At 37.3% G+C, this 22,644-nt stretch overlaps 1 protein-coding gene across 2 annotated transcripts in view; it reads right to left on the bottom strand.

The window, feature by feature from the left end:
• Positions 1–22,644, bottom strand: part of TRPC4 (transient receptor potential cation channel subfamily C member 4) — a 160,631-nt gene that overhangs the window by 30,008 nt on the left and 107,979 nt on the right. The window contains exon 4 of one of the 2 annotated variants that reach the window (XM_083798127.1): positions 13,088–13,424. In XM_083798127.1, the coding sequence (XP_083654253.1) occupies positions 13,088–13,424 (337 nt within the window). Of the gene's footprint in view, positions 1–13,087; positions 13,425–22,644 lie in introns of those variants that run through there. The other variant, XM_083798128.1, reaches the window with a different exon arrangement.

Here is a 22,644-nt window from a genome sequence, read left to right as displayed (position 1 = left end):
TGGCTCCCAATTTGCTCCACAATCCCCTCTAGCATTCAGCATGTAGTCCATGTACTTGCAAATATCCCTGCTCAGTCTTTTGCTATGTTTTATGCACAATATCTTGACCGTCATCATGTCATAAAAGCAGTGGTTTTGTGGGCTGCAATATATGCCTCACATTTCAGACACTGCTCTGAATTGCTCCTGCTCAAACTGCAGAAGAGCATATAAAATTAACCATTGTGCCACAGGAGTCTGAGGTGGGGCTCAGAAGAGATCTGGAGCCAAAGGCTGTATAATACAGGTACGGTACCTAAGCCTTAGTGTCAGAGAGCAGTTTCTTGTGCTTTTTTTATTAAGTGATCTTGACACTGGGATGACTCCTGTGGCTCAGAAAGCAGACAGTTACATTGACAGAACATCCCCCTCCACCCTTCCCGCCCCCCCCCCCCAAAAAAAAAAAAAAGCTTCACAGAAATTGATATGCACATTCATAAAACTAAATATACTCTTTTCTAATTCATCACAGTTAAGCATTCCCTTTAAAATATGTTTTAAAACCAGAGCAGGAATAGGTTGGGGTGATCAGTAAGATGAATGCTTAAAGGAAGCATTCCTCTACTTTGCTTTTGTGAGGCCCCACTTGGAGTACTGCATCCAGGTCCAGGGCCGCCAGCACAAGGATGTGATCTGTTAGAGCAAACCCAGAGGAGGGCCACAAAGATGATCAGAGGAGCACCTCTTCTACAAAGAAAGGTTGAGAGAGCTGAGGATGTTCAACCTGGAGAAGAGAAGGCTCTGAGGAGACCTCATTGTAGCCTTTCAGTACTTAAAAGGGGTTTATAAAAAGATGCACAGCAACTTCTTACATTATAGTGATAGATAAGACGTGGGGGGATGGTTTTAAACTAAAAGAAGGTGGATTTAGGTTAGATGTTAGAAAGAAATTCTTTACTATGAGGGTGATGAGGCACTGGAACAAAGAAGCTGAGGATGCCCCATCCCTGGAAGTAATCAAAGTCAGGTTGGATGGGACTTTGAGCAACCTGCTCTAGGGGAAGGTGTCCCTGCCCATGGCAGGGGGTGGTGGAACTAAGTGGTCTTTAAGGTCCCTTCCAACCCAAGCCATTCTGTGATTCTTTGATTCTGTGATTCTATGATTCTAAAGGCTGTAGATTCATTAAAGTCTTCTGCTGAGACATTCCATGAGTCATAATCATCCAAAAACATGAACCGTCACAAATGCAACAGGGTTGTTCTCTGTAAGACTGTTGCTCAGCATCACATACTCTGACAGCACAGACTGAAATATAGTGGAATTATGTACAGACTGAAAAAGAAATGCTGACTAATATTTCTGCATTTGATCTGTTTTGTAAGTGAAATTCAGACTCAGTCCAACAATTTCCTTGGCTCAGAAAATGAAATGTAATTATAAATTTGACATTAGCAGAGAAATACTGAACAATTAAAGAATTCTAGTGAAATAGAGTACATTGCTATTATAAATTTTTGTCATTTAGAATGAGAAACACAACTAATCCAAACTACCAGTAATGTTGAAGTCCCTTGTCAGTTAAAAAGTTTGGAGTATAGTTTGACATTGTAATGTTGGTGATTCAAATTTTTTTCCTTGGTTCAAGACTACTTTTTTGTTTATCCTGATGCAGGACTTGTTCTTTTCAATCAAATGATTTTAGAAACTGGAAATCCTACATTATTTTTGGCTATGCAGGAGATATGATAGTTTAATCTTTCTTGCCAGCCAAAATCTAAGTGCAGTTTCCTCAAATAAATACAGTTACTGAGTTTTTGTGGGACCCAAGAGAACTTGAAGCTAGGATGACTCTATTTCTCCATTAAGTGTCTTCTCCATTAAGTGATAATTAAGTGATAAAATTTTTCTTTTCCATACAGCAGCTGACATAGAAAATTCAGTGGATAGATCATGGAGCATTGTGGTTGAGGATGAGTTTTTCTTACCTAGCTTTAATTTTCTACAGTACAGACAGATCCATCTGAAGTAGCCACCCTAGTTTCCCTTTAAAGTTAATGGAGAGAGAGAGTTGATTCTGGGGACTGGCTTAGACACAGACACTGCACTGCAGATGTCTACGTCTAGTTGGATGAATCCCAGACTCACAGACTACCCCTAATGCAAGAATTACTGAAAGGTATGATTAAGAGCACTTCAAAGATGCAGAATTTCATTTATTTTCATAATTTTTGAAAAATTTTACTGTTTTTGAGCAGTTTCTGTGTCTTGAAGCTCAGAGCCTGGGACATTCCAGCCTTGACTTCAGGGCCTATGATGCTATAATGGGATTTGGAGCCAGACAATTCTGTACCTCATTGTGGTAGTTTTCTGTTTTTAACACTGCTTTGGGTGTCAGCTGACTAGGTTTGAGATGGATATTCCAGGTAAATGGATTATAAATTTGTGACATACATGCTATCCATACATGTATAGTAGCATTTCTCAGACATGCCAGATACCTAATGCTCTCTTTGAAGAGAAATCTTGGAAAGTAGAAACTCCTAAGGTAGATTGTATAAGTCCACAACTCCACAGTAGTAACACCATGAAAGCCGAGTTCTGTCTTTGGAGGTACCAGGTCTCTACAGCTGTCTCTACACCCTGAGGGGTGCTGAAGCAGTGAATGAGGGGAGAACTAGAATTTCTGTAGTCCTGTAAGTCCTCCCAGGTATGCCTGGGAAAGTGTACTCTGAAGTTCGATAGCCTTTCTGCAAAGCTGAAGACTTACTGAAGGTCTGATAAGCTTACGTGATGGAGCTATTCTAGGCAAGGAACCTCAGAGATTCCAAGCTGTGCAGTTTAGGATTAATTAGCAGTCACACATCCAGAGGTTTTGAAATCCTGTTGTAGATCATAAAAAGGAACTTTTTGCAAGAAAAGTAATCAGGGAGAAGTCATCAGTCAGCTCTTCTCTCCACAGTGTCTGACACATTTTTTTTTTTTTTACATTCATTGGGAGAATCAGTTAAAGATATAAATAAATACATAAATAGATGTGTTAAAAACAAAACAAAAACAAACAAAACAAAACAACAAAAAACATCCAGAGGTCAAAGCAGTATTATTTCTGTGACATTGTACACTTCCCTTTTCTACTTGGTGGACTTATGGGTAGCTGGACACAACCTGACATTATTATCTAATGAGTCTTTTGGACAATTCCAAAATATGCCCTGACATAATACAAGAGATGAAGACATGCAGAGACAAGACTGTCTGATGGGTACATTCTTACAGGTAGGAAAGAGATCTAGGGTCCAGGCATTGCCTAATAATGTATCAAAGCAGCAATGCTATCACATAGTGATAGAGCCACATGTGTGACAACAAAAAGGATATCTCATTAAAACAGAGGAGTGCACCCCCTCCTTGTACCCTGGTACAGAGGGAAAAGTGCTAAGAGGAACCAGCCAAATACAAGGGGTAGATGTACAAGTGAGCACTTTTAGACAGTTAGACTGGGAAAAAGTTCATTGCCCAAAGCTCCCTTTGTCTCTCTGGGAGGAAAGAATCATCTCCAAGGCAATGATCCTGTCATCTTCAGGTGGCTGAATCTTCCCATTGACTGAAAAAGTATCTGTGGAGGATTAGCTTGAATTAAAACAGATGTCTAACTTCCAGGTGCTTGTATTTAGTTGAAATAATTCCACACAAATCAGATTTCACTGTGGTAGCTGGATAAACTTGGCTTTATCCTGATTGTCTCTTTGCTCCAATTCTCTTCTTCCAACCCTTTCTCTTCATGCCAGCTCTATTTCACACCTGTCTCTTACAGTCTCACCTGTCCATTCCCCATCATTCTGCTTTTATCATTTATTTCCACTTAAAAGGAAATTATCAATATTATGCAGCTATTCCACCTCATTAATCGATGATTTAAATCAAAATGTTGAAGGTGAGATTTTCAAGCATTTATTGACATTATTTATGAATTAAAAGCTAGAATAGTAAAAGAGAAATAGCAACATGGATATTTTGAAACAGGATGAAACGATAGAAATAAATGTGATTAAACATCCCGTAGTTTTAATGGAATTAAATAGACTTAAAGTCAAGGCAAAAGTCCCACAGACCACATGAGGCCCAGGAAATGCCAGACAGCATGGACAGATTTTGTAAAGCACTGTGAATTATTACACATGCAAGCTGATCAATTTGCAACCATTCGACTGAAGTCCAACTTGACTGATACATTCAGCTTGACTGTCAAAGAAAGCAATGAAAGTCAGTATTCTGAATTTTGTTTTTAAAAAGATTTGCGGATCCCTATCTAAGTTTGGCATTACCTTTCCTGCAAAAAGATTTGTTTTTCTTTTCTATTTTTGTTCCTTACCATTTAGTGATGGGAAGCAGGAGGCTCCTCAGGGTCAGTCTCTACATGCCAAGTTCAACAACAACCTTTCAGTATGTTTCTTGAAGAATATTTTCACTGGACTGTGAAACCACTTAACTGAAATACTCAACTTTGCTCTGCAATGCACTCAAGTTTTTCACAGGTACAAGAAATGAGACAAGTTGCTAATGATTTAAGCTCTGTGAACTGAGGGGAGGTCGTTCCAGGGAATTAAATGAGCATCAGTAAGGCTTGAAATCTCTCTTCTATTTTACATCTGGTCTGACATCTGATCTCTGTTGAAGAGGTATGAAGGTTGTGAGAAGAACTGCGAGACATTCTGTTGTAATTCATGGGTTCCCAATCTCTGGGACTTTTTTTTTTTTTTTTTTTTTTTAGGTAAAATACAGCTATTCAAGGGAACATGCACAAAATTAAAATCAAGTTTTCTGCTTTCTCCTAGGAATCGGGAAATGGATGTTTGTGAGGGGAACAACTGTGCAGTGTCTGTCCTGTGTCAGGTCAGGCAAGAGGCTGGGAATGGCATAGCCAGAGGCATTGTTGTTCCAGGTCCATTCTCATGACAATGACACTTAAGTGATCTGAATCTGGGAATTATCTCATCACGCAACTCAACACTAAGAATACTTAATATCTAACCTCAGTTCACTCTCTGTCCTCGCTGTCGTGTTGTAAAATTCAGCTTAGTTCTTTCCCCCACGCGAACAGTGAAGATGAGTTTGATAATGTCTCGAGAGTATAGGGAGAATGTAAAGGAAAATACGAAGATTATGAAGCATTTGAGCTTTCTGGATGAAATATACTATATCAGAGCTGAAACTATTCAGTACTGATTTTAAATCAGCGGTACATTTACTTTCTTGTTCAAAGAAAAGTATAATTTCCAAGAAACACTGATCAGCTGCAAATGAAACTGGTCTAGGAACATTGTGAAGTATGTATGTATGTGTTTCACCCACTATGGAATGGCAAGTGCAAACAGTCTGGACAATCAGCATCAAAAAACCCCTCAAATATTTAAGGCTTAGTTTCACCAACTATCAGATTGTTCAGTTGCTTGAGTACTTATGCAGCAAGGTGTCCATATAACTGGGATAGCTGTTCCATTGACCCAATGTTTTAATTAACAAGAAGTTTGAATTTTGCAGTACTCATAAATGTTAAAAGAAAATATATGTAATTAGCAGTTACTTTTTTTTTTAAATCTTTTAAATTTCCTTTGCAAAATGTTGCAAAATGCAAATGAATTGTTATTCAATTTCATAGTGGAAGATTAAAGGAGATTTTAATTAGTATGTCTATCTTAACTTTATTGATCCTTTTCCTTGTTCTGTTTTTACGCCTTCATAAAACAGGGTTTTACAAGAAAAAAAATAAAAAAGAATAGAAAGAAAAAAAAAATATTTAAGATCCTCTTCCTGTAGTGTACGTGAAAATAATTGTAAATCCTGGATTAACATTTCCTTTCCGTGTACCTATTTTTTCCATATCAGTGGACTGTATACAGTGATAATGTAGTTGTCATAATCTGGAGAAGCATGAAAGACACTGTATTTTTGGAATGGATCATGTGCTTAAACAGGAGTGTCTAGTGTTAGTTTAGATGCTCTATGCATATCCAAACTGGCCACCCCATGCATTGTCAAAACAAGGTACAGGTTTCCTGTAGGGTATTTATCATAGGTACAACCTCTCAGTAAGTATATCCAACTCTCAAAGACTTCAAAATTGGTAACAGTTTCATCTTTGTAGGCACCTGAGTTGCTTTCTTTATGTTTACTCTGATTTAATCTCCTAATTCATAATGACAAGACTTGCTAAATGCCTGAGTTTGGAGTAAGGGACTATGGACAGATAAATAAATGCGGAGGTACAGTGCAGAAATTCTGTACATTTCTGTTTGAACTCAGGTCTACAATACTGTTGTAGGTAGAAATTTACCTATCCAAAGTATTGGTCCGTTCTCTCAGGTACTTTTGCACAGGGGTCTGTGAATCTCTTTAAAGAAAAAGTATATCCTCAATTACTGCTTGCACATCTCTATTAGGCTCTACAAGTTTACATGAGGAGTGGAGCATGCAAAATTTTACTCATTATCCTTTAATCTCCATGGTTTCATTGAAACTTTGTGGCAGGCATTTTCTGAAGTTGATTTAATATAGAAATTATTTTCTTACTTTCACAAAAAGTATTGTGGAAAGGGTAAAGAGCAAAGTTTATATATTACTTCCAAAGAAAGCATTAATTTATAAATATATATATATCCTAGAAGTAGGGTCATGCAGTCTAATACCCATTAAACTGTTGTATCTACAAACATCTATGTATTCTTTATTGCTCCCAGCATTAATTGCATTTTCTTGGTGTTGCTAGAATAATATAATGAAGATATTATGCAGTCAGTAGGAAAAAAAAAAAAAAGTGTGTGCAAGTCTTAAATTCACAAAGGGATGCAAGACCTGGAGGAAGAATAAATGGATGTATAGCTTGTCTATAAAGCACAGAAAGTCTTTTGTAGTATGGCTCAGAATCTCTTGGAGCCCTGAACAGTGCAGCACAGCGTTAAACGTGCAGGTCTAGGTAAGGCCAGAAGTGGATATTCAGGGATATCTGAAACTGCTCATCTGCTTCTACACTATTAACAGGCATGTAAGGATTTGAAGTTCTCGATCATGAGGATCCAAACTTCATATCTGAGAACGAAATCCTATGAAAGGGTCTAGTCATTGAAATAGTTGGTGCTTCAATGCTTAAATTAAGTACACAGTACTGAATGTAGAATTCATCGTGCAGGGCACCTAAATTCCCCATAAATTCCATTTTATGCTCATTTTGAGTTTCAAATGTTGAGCTGAGATCCACAGGTTATGTGGACAGTTATGACATACTGAAGGAGAGGAATAACAAGAAGTGGAAAGAGTAGTGAGTCTCAAACATTGTATCTCACCAGCACTTAGCGTCCTATCTCAGACCTTCATCTAAATGTCCACATGAGACTGAGTTTCAGAGTTTGAAGTACCTTCCTTTCCTGAAATGCTGAAACTATATCCAATATTAGGGTCAACATTTGGCATTGCAGCTTTATAGGTAAAATTCGTTCACAGGGAATAGAAAACTTGCCTTTTCTCAGCCTGAGGGAAGATGGAACCTCTTTCTCAGGAGAGTACTAGGGAAGGCATAAGGGGAGAGGGGGGAGAAACATTCACCTTCGTGATAAAAATGGGGACAAAGGGAAACTGAAGAAGAGGGAGCTAAAGAAGCTAAATCCAAACAAATGAATAAACAACAACAAACAAACAACCCACAACTTCAGTGACAACCTTAGTGTTTTTAGCCTCCTTACTAGGGCATCTTTTAGGAAGCACAGTCATCAAAGCTAGGCTTCACACACACACAGCTTTATCCTGATCAAGTAAACATCCTGATCTCATGGAAGGTATCCCTGCCCGTGGCAGAGGTATTGGATCTAGATGACCTTTAAACATCCTTTCCAAGCCAAACCATTTTATGACTCTCTGATTCTATGATCCTTAAGCTATATGATTATAATGTCTAAATGTGAAATATTTGAATTTTAGAGGAGCAAGCACAGTGGTACTACACTGAAAACAAGCCTGAGACCTGAAAATGATCTCAGGATACTGTTATAACCTGTTTTCATCAGCAAATTTCAAGAAAACATTTGATTGCATTGAATACTTGTCTATACTTGAATACTTTTCTATATATGATTATTTTATATTATCATCTACAAGCAGAGTCTTCATTTACTTCATTGTGGGAGGGAAATTTTCCATAACTAATAAAAGTGTATGCAAATTGAACACTCAGACATTTTTAAGGAAACAAACCCTTATTTTCTGTACTCTATTTAAATGTTGAAAAAGGACAGTAGAGAACTGCTCCATCTAGCCTAAATCCCCGTTCAGCTGCAATTGTTTCTGAATGCTTAGGGAAAGGATTTGAAGACAGGGTAAAGTAAAGTCTCTACTAACTTCCAGGTTTGCTGGGTTCAGGGATATCCTGATCCAGATACCACATCTCCACTACTGTGACTAAGAGCCACTGATCATGGCTGATTGTGACATTAAGGATGGTATTCAGTAACCAAAACACAGTCTGTAGCTCCATTGTAGATGGAAGACATACTCCCAAAGCTTTTCAAATTTAGGATAAAGTTTTACTAAAACAGCAAAAAATACATAAAAGCTACCTATGCTTAAGTGGAGCTTACAGCACCAATTAAACTATTTTCCCAAACGAAAAGTCTCCTGACTTTTTAATCATAATCAAAACAAGATATATCTCTTTGGTCTCAGTTTTGGAAATGGCAAGATGATTCTAGGGTAAATCTTGCACACAGAAATGCACATATCAACAAACACCACCAACAACCAAAGAATAAAATAAAATCATCTACATAGCTCAAATATTTGAAATGTGGTAAATCTCCAAGTAACTAAGAAAAAAGTCCTGTTACAATAAGATTCAGGCACTAATGACAAGTGACTCTCTGGATGTTTAAATAAATGTCTTCATTAGTGGATCCAGTTTTGGGATCCCACAAGAAAGAGATGTTATGTGACTGAGTTGAACCTAGTAGAAGACCATCAAACTGACTGCAGGCTGAAAAACGTGATGTACAAGGAAAGGCTGAGGGAGCTGGATTTGTTCAGCCTGGAGAAGAGGACGCTGATAGGAGGATATTAATGCTGTCATCCACTAATGAAAATGCTGCTTATGAATAATTGGAAAAAAGACTTGTCTTAGAGGTGCATATTGAAAGGACAAAAGGTAAGTTGCAAGTTGTGGCATGGGATATTCCCACTGATACCTGGAAAAAAAAAGTCTCCAGTGGCTAAATGCAGGCATGGGCTGCTGAAATAGGTGGTAGAATATACATCCCCGGAAAAATTTCAAGTTTTGACTGGACAAGGGCCTGAGCAACTGATATATCTTTGTAGGTAGCCTGTGTTGAGCAGTGGTTTGGATTAAGAGGCCTTGAGTGGTCATTATGTGCATTATCCTTCTTTGTGACTGAAATTGTGTTCCAGCTTTGTTTGGTATTATTTTCCTCCACTACACTTTACTTGTCACTATTGATTATGTACTGTTTCATCTTACTGGCTGTATTATCCTTTATATCTGCTCCCTAGAACATGTCAATTGGTACTGTTTCATTTTTTTTTACACATTTTTTTCCTATGAAATTTAGAATATGATGTGTAGTTTACATGCCACCTCTATGATCCCTTCATCTGAAGTGTCTTGCTATGCCGTCAGTATGGATGTTCATTTTGTTCAGTACTGGCAAGAGTGTATATTCCCCATAGCAGTTTGTTGACCATGAATGTTTGCAATTTGCAGTTTGCACAGTTCCTGAACATTCTCTGTAGATTCACACATTCTAATAATCTGCATAAATCCCTGACAGAAAGAAGAGGATAGTGTTCTAAATCTACTTTCTTTTAGTTTAAAGCTATTGTCCCTTGTCCTATCAGTATACTCCCTGACAAAGAGTCCCGCCCCAGCTTTCCTGTAGGCCCCCTTAGGTAAGGTCTCCCTGGAGCCTTTCCTTCTACAATCTGAACAACCCCAACTCCCTCAGCCTGTCTTCGTAGGAGAGGTGTTCCAGCCCTCTGATCATCTTCATGGTCCTCCTCTGGACTTGTTCTAATACTTCCATGTCCTTCTTTTACTGGGGGCCCCAGAACTGAATGCAGTGGTCCAGGTGGGGTCTCACAAGAGCAGAGTAGAGGGGAAGAATCACCTCTTTTGCCCTGCAGACTGTGCTACTTCTGATGCAGCCCAAGATACAGTTGGCTTTCTGGGCTGCAAGTGTACATTACCAGCTTCTCATCAACTAAAATTGCCTTCTCTCATGATCCAAGGCAAGTCAGGAACTGGAAAGGAAATTTGATTATGCAAGTTATTGTTCTTCCTCACTTTTTTAACAATAGGTGTTTGCTGTTTTCTATCGTTTTTTTGTTTGTTTGTTTGTTTTTTCTCTTTCTCCAGTGGTGACAGATTCTCAAGTGTAGGCTGGGCCTATATTTCTGTAATGTGAAGCATCTGGCATGCTTGGGAAATCTGAATTAACAGCTGCTAAGAAGAAAAAGGATAATTTTCCTTACTGACAAAAGCCTATTTCATATTTTTCTGTATGCAAGGACAGGAGATTCCAGCTTTTCTTACCTGCAGAGTGTTCCACAACTCTTTCTTAAAGCTATAACATCAGCCTTGTTATACTGACTTATTGTTCCATGGATAATCACCACATACTCTAACACCTCTTGTGTAATCATCTAATCATGTAAAAGACAAAATTAATGCAGAAGTTTCCTGAAGAGACTTTTTAAATGTAAAATTGATAGTCTCCATGGAAATGTAGCCCAATACAGGTTTTTTCCTCTGAACCTCCTACTCTAGTGGCACTTTTAATATGTGCTAATTATGCACATTCAGTCTTCTATTGCGAAGCAGTAGGTAAATGCTAATTACTGTTTGATTGTTGGAGAGCTAAGATCACTATGGACAATCTCAAAACCTCTTAAGTTCTATGAAATATATAAATACTGAAATTTATTTGGAAGAGAAGCTGGAAAGTAGAGCTTCTCTTCCTCTCTTCATTTTTATAGAGGTAGCTATTAAAATGTAAATTACATGCAGAACTATTTTAATTGAAAGAAAGACAAACAAAGAGTTCTATTGTTTAAAATGTTAATAGTTTTGACATGCTGTATTTGTTCCAGGATAACCTTTAGTTTGGGAAAAGGGTTTATCTGGACATGTTTCCAATTTCAGAGTAAAGCTATAACCCTTGTGCCACATTAGTTTCATCTCAGACTTCAACATTTTTCATCTACATCCATAAATGCAAAGATATATCTTTGCACCTTTGAGATAGGATAACTCATGCAATTCAAGAGTGTTGTATATACTCTTTAAGATAGCGCATAACAGTATACTATGAAGAGATTAGATAACAGATTAAATTTTGTCCCGGAAAATAACCGCTTAGGTTATTGATAAGAACTTAACAAAATAAGTAATTTAATTTACTAAAAGGTGACCGGACCATAGTTTTTATATATGTGAATAGAAAACATCAGATTTTGGCTGACATTTATTCCTAAAAAAAAAAAAAAAAAAAAAAAAAAAAGACATATTTGTCACATGCTGCAGCAATATTTACCCATGCAAAGGAAAATACACCTTACAGTGAAGACTGGTGGTGGGGACTATGTTATGCTGTGCTATCATGTTAAAAATCCCAGATAGCAGCTTCTTCTGAGAACTTCCCAAATAGTGTGAACATGTTTTTGGTCACGCTTGCTTGTTTGATTAAGTGAAAGAAGTATGTAGCCCTGCCTCATGCTTCATGTAGTGGCAAAGTGCTCTACTAAGGAACATATAGAGGAAAATCCACTGACTCATTCTCCTTCTGTATGTCAGACACTGCCAATTAGTGTATTATAAATTCAATATTGCATTGTAAATTATATCACCAATGATGCCAAAAGCCTTGTTGATTTGGTTGCTCTAAAAAAAGCCTAGGAAAAGTTGCAAAACTGAAGAGAAGCAGCATCTTAATGGGAGGCTCTGGAAGAGGTAAGTGTATCGAAAGCCCACCAAAACATTTCAAAGAGTTTGTGCATGAACTTGTCTACGTGATGATGATTTATATGAAAATATTAAACTTAAATCCTTTCAGTTAAAGCTACTAAGTCCTTCTTTCTACAATTTCTTTTCAGTCAAGACCAGGTATATTTGGCCTGATGTGGGTAGGAATCAACTTATGTTGACTGAAATAAGAAACAGGGAAGAGACCATGGCATGCCAAGAGAGGTAACATCTAGCAGGGGAGAAAGGCAAGGACAGGGAAGACCTAAGATAATGTGATTTTATAGGACAGAGCAATCACACTGGCAGACATTTAAAGCTGGCAAGACTTGTACAAAATAGCCTTTCAATAAAACCAAACTGAAATTTTATTTTGAGCTATCAAGACAGAAGGTTAATCTTTTCCCTCTTTTGAAAAAATCTTAGCAGATTTTCTTATGCCTTCTGGTGAGAAAATATTTTGCTTGAAGTTGTGTGACAAGTTATCATCAGTGTTTTGGCACAGAAAAATTACTCTGCATGGATATTTTAATTAAAATAGTCAATTGAAAATGCTGTTCAGCACTATTTGCTACAGGTGGGTCTGTGATATTAAGTATTTGTTACCTTCATAGGTAACAAAGGTCCATGATAACACCAGAATTAACACTGTACCTTGTTCTAATACATGAAAAATATTTCAGTGGTAAAGAAACCCCTTTTTAAAAGCTAGACTAGCAAAGGAAAAAAAAAAAGTATATTAGAAAGGAATGAAAGGAATTGGAGCAATTTCTGCCCTAGAGAAAAGGAGAAAATTAAAAATATTATCACTATTTCTTTTTCAGGCCTCTACTTAATCACATACTGCTTAATCTTTTCCCTTGCTGTAGTATGTCAGACACTACTGGGTGGGTACACTTTGGATTTTTAAACACTTCCCAAGTTGTCCACTAATCCCACTAAGTACTGGAGCAGATGTACCATTTGCCTGTTCCAATAGATCAATAACTTGTAACAGAACTCTCCGCCATATCTTCCTGCATCAGAAATGCTTGGAAAAACCACAGGTTTCAAAACACTTTTCACTGTATTTTCTTTAGTAATACATTTACCCAGGACCCACGGTAATATCATCCACTCGACGATGGTTGGTGGCGGTCCCTGCATTCTCACGTCTGACCTGTCAATGTGCTGAGAAGCAAGCAGCAGCAGGAACAGAAAAGTCAAGTAGGATGCAGTATGGCAGATAAATTTGATAAATGGCTTTCTGATGAACAGCCCTAACGGGCTTTTGGGAGCTATCAGGTAGCACACAGAGAAGACGGGGAAAAGAAGTCCTATCACAACACATGTCAACATCTTCACAGCCCAGTGTCGCCTCCTCCATCCAGGGAACTCATCATACCAGCGGGATGCAAGCAGCTGCTGGCAGTTAGGTTGGGCAACAAACTGCAGAGAGAAGAAGAAAGGGAGACAGTTATTTCTCTGTTATCATTATGAAGTTAATTCCATGCTATATATGTTACAATAAGTAACTTCTGGATAGAGATAAAAAAAAATATATAAAAAAAAATCCACAGCCTTCACACGTCCATTCATGGTGATAATACCAGAAAGGCAGGGCTGGGTCAGCCTTCCCTTCCTTCAATGCAAAAAATATGCTAGAACCCCATATCCTCCCAAGATTCACTTTTCACAGTAAAGCTGGACTTCCCCATGTTATAGTATACAAGGAGCGAAAGGACTGTAAACCATAGATACCTCAAAACCTGATTTCAAATTAAAAAACATATTTACAAAGACTGCTTCCATTATTTAAATAACAAAACTTATGGAGAATAGTTACACCAGGTGAAAGACACTATGAAAATGAAAAGCATGATATTTCTTACCAAAGCACAAATAAGATCTGTAAACAGTAAAACTAAACTCAACAGCCAAAAATGAACTATTCTCAGTATGTTCCCTGCTAATTCTTTAAGAATCAAGTTTACATACTTTTATACTAGACAAAATTCCTACAGATATATTACACAATGCTTGCACAATATGAACTAAGCACTAGCATTCCCCAGTGCTTCACTAAACTTTTGTCAGGCTATATTCCTATCCTGTACATTATTTTATGGTCTGTCTATTCTCCACGATATAATTTCAGTTTCTAAAATGATTCTTAAAATTTATTTTCAACAAAAATAAATCTATCAGTTTCAGCTTTCATATTTCATTTCAGCTATTTTTTCTCTATAAGTATATTCAAGCCTTTTATGTCATATTTTTATTTGATCACTAGTTCCTATTTTCCCTAATGCTTTCTTTTTTAAAAGGGGACATACAGTAGTAGCGTGCTAGACTTGACATAAGAAATATAGAATAGAAGCAACATATGCACCAAAGAGACCCAGAGTTGTTGTATTCTTTTACTTTTTATTTTATTTTTTATTTTTAAATAAAATTAGCAAAAGAATCCTTTTCCTTCTTACGTTACATGCATACATGCATACATACACACATACGTATATTGGATTAAATCAGAAGACTTAATAAAGCTATGCAGGAAATTCTTTATCTTATTAAATAATAAAAGTGTTATTTTACACAAAATATTTTTATATTTGAGTCCTAGTTAAATGCACCTAGTTTTTAATTTTACATGATTTTGGCAACACTTATAACCAGAGAAGCCAAGTTCTTTTTGGGATGAGTAATAGGCAACTTCTTAAAAAGTTTCTGAAATTACTAGGACTCCTACTAGGAGAAAATGTTATTTAGACTGGAATGAAATGAGAGTCAGCATGCATCTTTCTATATATGTCTGGATCTTGTCAGTAATGTTAACCTGAGCCAAATTAAGACCTGGTATATGTTAATGGAATGCCAGTGTCCTTAGCAGAGACATATTTGCCTACCAGACACCAGTACTGAAACTGCCTGTTGTGAAAGATAATCTACTCAAACCATAAGCATCTTGAAAATAGCCTTAAAAAAGAATAACAGAGTGTTCTCTTCTGTTGGGAAAAATGCATTCACAAGGTTTTAGGGTGTTTATTTCAAGATACAAATGCCTAGAATAGTACTACATATAATCAGAACAGACAGTTTCTAAGTAATGTGTTGCCAACTTTTTGATGGGGGTCTCCCTACAAAAAATCTCACCTCAGCTTGCTTGGGTAGACACAGATTATTGCTTTGCTTGACTGGTGAAAATAATATGACTTTTGGATTAATTCCTGAGTACAATATTTTCCTCACCCCTTCTCCCTCCCAAGTGTGGCAGATCCATGTTTGTTTCCCCTTCTTCACTTTCTTCATAATGTATCCCTAATACAAATCCTCTCACCTTCTAAAAGTAGTTCCTAAGTCTTGCCTCTGCCCCTTTCTCAAGATCTTTAGGCGACCCTCATTATTTTGGGTACCCAGGTGAAGGAACAACTTCCAGTGTTTACCTCAAAGGATAGTGGTGGATGCAGGGGGCATACTCCTTGACAGGTTTTTTTTTTTTTTTAATTATTATTATTTTTTTCCTATGTCCACCAAGTAGTGGGCTGCTCTGAGACTGTGTAGACCAGAATTGATGCAGAAGTATCTCTTCTCATGAAGAGAAAGATGCCCGCCGACAACACCATCAGGAAGATGCTGTACACTGTTGGCAGTAGCTACTTAGTCCTAACATTTATACAGATTATAATGCAAAACATCCGGTGTTAATAAAGGAAAGGAGGTATAATTGCAACATTTCTGAGCAGACATAAAAAATGTTTGTTGCTTCCTAATATCCATATAATTCTATTTTTTCAATAAATTATCTCTCATAGTATTCTTCAACTTATGATTGTTACCAATGTGACATGACAATTTATGCACTGCTCAGATCCTCTGACAAACTAGCTTACAAAAACTAACTTACATTATACATTTTATGTGGCTAGAGTTAGGGTGACTACCATTGGCAATGTACTTTAAATGAATTAACAAATATAAAACAAATATAAAGGGAATAATTGGATGGTATGGACCAAGCATATAAAATACTATGTCAGCACTTTATGAACTGCACATGGAGGGAAGCAGTTCTAGTAGTGTGGGCAAGGGACTATAATAGAACTGACAACACAATGTCTACAGATGATATATTCAATTTCTGGGAGATCCAGATAGCTAGTTTCATGCTGTCACTTTTATTGAAAAACACTGTTGGCAATGTTAGTGAACAATGTTCTAAAGCAACAAAACTCTTCATTGCAGTCTTTTCTTTATGGTTCTGAGCTCCATTGGCCATATATATACACTATGAACTATTCTAAAGTGTCTTCAGATATCTGGAAAATTAACCTAAATCTTTTGCTGACACTTCTTTTAGAGTTCTGCTTTGTTTATCATGGAATTGCATAACATTTTTTAAAATGTCTGTATTAGTTTCCACATTCGACTAGTGGCTCCATTTTTTGTGCTGAAGGCATTGTCACCATGTGCAGCAAAAGTTGTCGAGTAGTGATAATTACATTTGCTATATTAGCTGAAGAATGTGGCATGTTCTTAAATGGAGAACAATTGTTCAGGTACCCTGATGGCAGTAGTCAGTGATGAACCTACTGGCTTTTTCCTCAGCTTCCCAGAGAGGGGGAACTTATTACCACACACTGCATCTCCTTTCTTGTCCTTGGGGACGTGTCTCCCAAGCAAATGAAGGGAAGATGATGTGTTCCCATGCGTTGTTCTCATGTGTTTAAGCACATCATATAGGAACTGGGAGCTGGAAGATCTTCCTGGGCCCCACTGTGTAAATGCTGCCTGTATAGGCTGTCTCAGAGACATTACTCATATGTTACATATGGTTATATAGGTCAGTTTTATTAGTGATCGTGAATGAGTATTCCAGTTGACATTTTGATTAATTCAGTAAAAAAACCTTATTTAAAAAAAAAAAAAAAAAAAGCTTACATCAGATTTATACTCTAACTATTGCAAGCTCTTCCATTAGAAAGGACTGAGAGATGTGGATGGAAAAAAAAAAAAAGACATGCTCCAAGCAATAAGATACTTCCTCTATAAGTGGGTTGGACCACATCTAGGATGATATAGGTCCTCTGCTGAACTGGGGGTCTAAAAAAAATTTAAATATATGTTTTGCACAAATATTTTACAACTATCCGAATTAAGAGTACTCTGTGACAGTAATTTGCCAGTTCTGCATTGCCTATGCCAAAATATTTTCACTGTAATATATTTTTTCTTCCTTAATTGGAAATATTACATTCTGAGGTATTCAAAGTATTTTTTGTACTGTCAGTGCTATGTTATTCGACTTTGACATTGTCTCCATATAATTAGCAATCAGCGTGTTTATATTTTCACATTACAATGCCTTCCACTAGCTTCCAGCAGTTTATAATTATGTGAGGGATTTTGCTGTAATGATTATTCCTAGTTGCACAACTTTTGCTCCTTCACATAGTCTTCTTGTCTGAAAATGTTTTGGTGTTCATTCTCTTCTTCATCAGCAATTATTCACGGTGCCAGCAAAAAACAGTCTGATATAAATAATAGCAGAGCCAGATTCTAATGATACCCAAGTATATACATTGTGCATAATTTCATTTTCACTGCTTATTACATCTGATCTGTAATTTTGCTGTAGTACATACTCTAGTGTCAATGGAAATTATGAAGAAATAACATAAGTGGTACTGTTAACTATATAAAGACTTGCTAGAAGTAATAGTTTTTATCAATATAAGTATTTTTATGAAGTAGATATCAGTCATCATAAGTTGTTAGTTTTTGCCTGTAGCATGACATCATTAAGTATTCATTTCATTATATTAGTAAATACACAAAGACATCAACAAAACATAACAGTTGTTACAGAGTGCTCATTTTTATGCTTACAAAGCAGTCTAACAAAATCTGAGGTCAAAATTAAATTCTCATTCTGAGATTAGTAGGTGTTTTAGTATATGTAACAAGTAAAAAGAATGTGATTTATCATCTAAAAATAGAAAGTCGCCAAAGAAAACTGATCTTTTTGACTTTATGTATAAGTGTTTAAGTATATGCTGTAATACAGAAAACTATCCTTGATATCATTTTCTAATGCATGAATATTAAAGAAGACATTGGGGGTGTGGGGCAGATGGGGGAGGGGTGTGAAGCAAAAATAAATGGTTATCAGAAAGTTTCTTATAATATATTTTTAAAGCCTTGGGTCAGGTTCTCTGTTGTGTTGTTTTCTACTGCCATTACAGCCAAGTTGGTAGGAAAGGTTAGCACTGATGTCTGCTACTTTATCACACACATTTTGCAATGATTATACTCCAGTTCAACAAAAATTAAGCACAGTTACTTTTACTTTCTCTAGAATGTTTTTTTTTTCTCAGTTTACACATTTTTCCAGATACGTTATGAAAACCCAAGCTCTTCTAGTTATGTAACTTCAAATGTAGATGTCAAAATTCTCTCTCTACAGATAGTGAAAATTATATTTGCTTGCCAGATGACTAATGACAGATTCAAGTTCCAATCTCATTAAGTAGATTCCTAAATTTGGTATATTTTTTTTCTTTCTCCTTCTACAGACATCACTACATATTCTCCTCTATATCTCCTCCCCCCCCCCCCCCCCCCCCCCAGCCTATTTATTGACCTAAGTCCATAAAGCCTATTTATGGACTTAGGCACTTTGTGAGGACTGGTTCATCAAGTCAAATAACATTGAAATGCAATTTAAATTCTTTAACTTTCTTGACTGGATCAGCACTACATTTTCCTTTCTAAAAGCTAGGAATCATTCTTCGGACTCCTTTGGGTACATTTCTACTGTCTGTTTTCTGCCTCAGGCCAGGAACCCGGGCACTCCTGTGCCAATTGCTGTGAATCTTTGATGTCCATCCTGTGCAAGCACTAGCCAGCTGGAGAAGGATGTTGTTATAATGATGATTCTTCCAGCAACCAAATCTGGGTCAATTTTTCCTCAGCTCTGTCTGCAGCTATGTCATTAATGAAACTAACCAGCTAACTCAGGATCCTACCTGAAAGGGCAATCAGCTTCAGTTCAGTTCCTTTAGCAAAACAAATTCACTGCATAGATGTCTTCATAAAGATGCCTTTATACGGCTCTCACAGAGAACAGCATACAATGCCAGTGTTTTTTATAGTACTTATAAAATAGAATCATAGAACTGTAGAATGCTTTGGGTTGGAAGGGACCTTAAAGATCATGTAATTCCACCCCCCCCCGCCATGGGCAGAGACACCTCCCACTAGATCAGGTTTCCCAAAGCCCCATCCAACCTGGCCTTGAACACCTCCAGAGATGGGTCGCACGCAACCTCTCTGGGCAACCTGTTCCAGTGTCTCACCACCCTCCGCATGAAGAATTTTGTCTTATATAAAATCTAAATCTACTTTCTTTTAGTTTAAAGCTATTGTCCCTTGTCCTATCAGTATACTCCCTGACAAAGAGTCCCGCCCCAGCTTTCCTGTAGGCCCCCTTAGGTACGGGAAGGCCGCTGTAAGGTCTCCCTGGAGCCTTTCCTTCTACAAGCTGAACAACCCCAACTCCCTCAGCCTGTCTTCGTAGGAGAGGTGTTCCAGCCCTCTGATCATCTTCATGGTCCTCCTCTGGACTTGTTCTAATACTTCCATGTCCTTCTTTTACTGGGGGCCCCAGAACTGAATGCAGTGGTCCAGGTAGGGTCTCACAAGAGCAAAGTAGATGGGGAGACTAATCTCTCTCCACCTGCTGGCCACACTTCTTTTGATGCAGCCCAGGATACAGTTGGCTTTCTGGGCTGAGTTCCTATCCTAATGTTTAACTTAGAGTATGAGAAGGAACAAAAGAAAAGAAAAACATAAAAGCAAATAGCCTTGTTAGACTTTCCAGTAATAAAGAAAAAATAATCAGCTGTTGGGCTTGGGGATAAGCATGTAAATAGCTCAAAATTTTAGAACTGAGATGCGGGTATAATGCTTCTAGTTCCCGTTCTGGGCAAGTATTAGGCTTACCACAACTCAAAATATTTCAAAAACATTTCAGAAATATTTCAAAAATATTTCAAAACATTTAAATATCTGTTAATATCTACAGAGAAAATACAATACAAATTTGCTGCCATTATATCAGATTGCTATTTTTACACAGCTAGCTGGTGCATTTCCATGCATAATAATCTAAAAAAATAAGGCTGATATTTATATGCAAGGTCCTACATGTGGGACAGAATAACCGTGTGCAACAGTACAGGGTGGATCTGACTGTCTAGGGAGCAGCTTTTCAGAACAGATATTGGGACAGCGGAAAGGAGGATGTTGAACATGACTGTGCCTGTGCAGTGCATGCTGGGCTGCAGTAATGCAAGTGTAGCCAGCACATCAAGGAACGTGATAATTTCCATCTGTTTGGCACTTGTGAGACTACGTCTGGAATGCTGTGTTCTGTTTTGGGTCCCCCACTATGACAGAGATATAGGAAAATTTGAAAAAGTCAAGCAGGGCACTCCCACGAGGTTGTGGGACTTGATTGCATGATGCACAGGAAGAGAAGAAAGGAAGTGTGTGAGCCTGAGAGACAAATCATGGGTTTCACTTGCTGTCTTACACAAACAAAAGGGAGGTTATGGACAAAAGCAGTTTTTTTGGGGGGGGGTACAAAAAGAAAGGATAAGGATAGTTACAAGCTGCAGCAAGACAAATTCTAGTTGGATCTAAGAAAAACTGCCCTTATATTCCCTATGAGCACTGGATGCGAAGGAAAGATACAGATTCTCCATCCTCAAAAATATTCACAGTTTGTCTGGAAAGTTCCTTAGCTACCTGTTTTAACTCTGATATTAGCCTGGTTTTGAGAAGGAGGTCAAATGAGATGAGCTTGTGAGGTATTTTTGAAGTAAGCATTTTCATGATCTTACTTATACTAAAAAACATTTTTTAGTTAGAGTCATAGTAGTTGTGTTTACAGGTTTGAATTAATTTATTTAGGTTTGAATTACTTCTCTAGGAACAGAATGTATTGCTAAGATCTTTTTCATGGTTGGTTATTCCCTTTGAAAAGAGGAAGAGACTTTCTGCCTGTCTGCCTGATATCACTGAACCATATTATTGCCAAATACATAAAACCATTTCAACTATTCCAAACATTTGTGCTGTAATAATATGTGCATCATGTTTAGGTAAAAAGGCATAATAGTCAAAATATTTGTTTAATTCTCTATCACTTCAATCTTATTATTTCCCAAGGTTTTTTTTTTTTCTTTTTTTCAGATATTTCTGACAATAAGTTTGCTGTTTGCACCAATAGTTTTTACAAAATAAACTAACTGTTGAGAGAATAGAAAAAGCAGATAATCATTCTCCCGGTACTCATTTGAACACTGAATAAAATGAAATTATAAACACATTTGTTCATAACCTTGGGAGACCAAAATCAATATATATTCTAAGCAACCTTGTATATTAACATGGGTAGAAATAACATGCATCACTCATAGCATACAGTTTGTGTAAATCATTCTGTCAAGTCAAATTGATTTGGGAACAAACAGCCACTTATACAAAGGATAGTCTGGAAAGGAAGGAAGGAAGGAAGGAAGGAAGGAAGGAAGGAAGGAAGGAAGGAAGGAAGGAAGGAAGGAAGGAAGGAAGGAAGGAAGGAAGGAAGGAAGGAAGGAAGGAAGGAAGGAAGGAAGGAAGGAAGGAAAAGTCTGAACTACTCAGCAAATACCAGCAGCATGTTTCTTATGCTGAAACTGTTTTTGTGTCCTGTATCACTAAGGCTTCTATTACAAACCCAGAGTATGACAGAATCAGTGAGTTCACTCATATCCAGATCATTGTACCATTTTGTCTACTTTTTATAGCTGCCAGATTGCCAGAAGGAAAAGTTACAAATTCATATACCAACCTTTCAAAATTCATGAGGGTACTGCAAATATGTTGAAAGCAACTGAAGCACAGAAAGCAACAAGAGTTCAATTCAAGAAGAATTAGCTGGGAAAGGCTCTGAGTAAGGGAAAGATAGGAAAGGGGCTAGAAAAGTTAGGTTCCTTCTCTGGACAATACTTGCTCATCTGAGAATTTCTATGGACATCACTGGAGACGGCCTTGCTCCTCCTTTGACCAGGGGCCAAACAAGTTAGAGGGACATTTTTAGCTTCATTTTCCTTTTTTGGACATTCTTTCAGATTTGAGCAGGTCATTATTTGGAAGAAAACTGACTAAAAAAAAAAAAAAAGCTTTTTCTTTTTATTTTCTCCATTGTCAGGCTCTGCCTTTTTCTGTGAAGAGAATCCTTGGAGCACTGATGTTTTGTCAAGTTATTAGACTTATAGATGAGCTCTTTTTATTTATTTTTTCTTCCTGTAAAAACGATGGTAATCACCTTCCATTAGTACCAGGCAAATTTCGGTTTCACTCCCTTAGCTTAGCTTATGAGGTGCCATCATGCATCCTGATGTGAAAAATGGATATGAACACAAATGTTTTTGACTCCAAGCTTATGTGTTCTAGCCAAGTGATCGGAGAGCCAGCAACTGAGTCCTGCTGAACTCCAAGGTTTCCCATTTTCTTTGGAACTAGCTGTTTATTATGTGAAGCTTGTGTGGAACTGTTCTCCCAAAATTCCCCAAAATCAATGTAAATCATGTTTTCAGAAAGCTTGATGCTCATTTGAAGG

Source organism: Anser anser (assembly GCF_964211835.1).
Source record: "Anser anser genome assembly, chromosome: 1".
NCBI classification, from domain to species: Eukaryota; Metazoa; Chordata; class Aves; order Anseriformes; family Anatidae; genus Anser; species Anser anser.
This window is presented reverse-complemented; position numbering and strand designations above follow the sequence as displayed.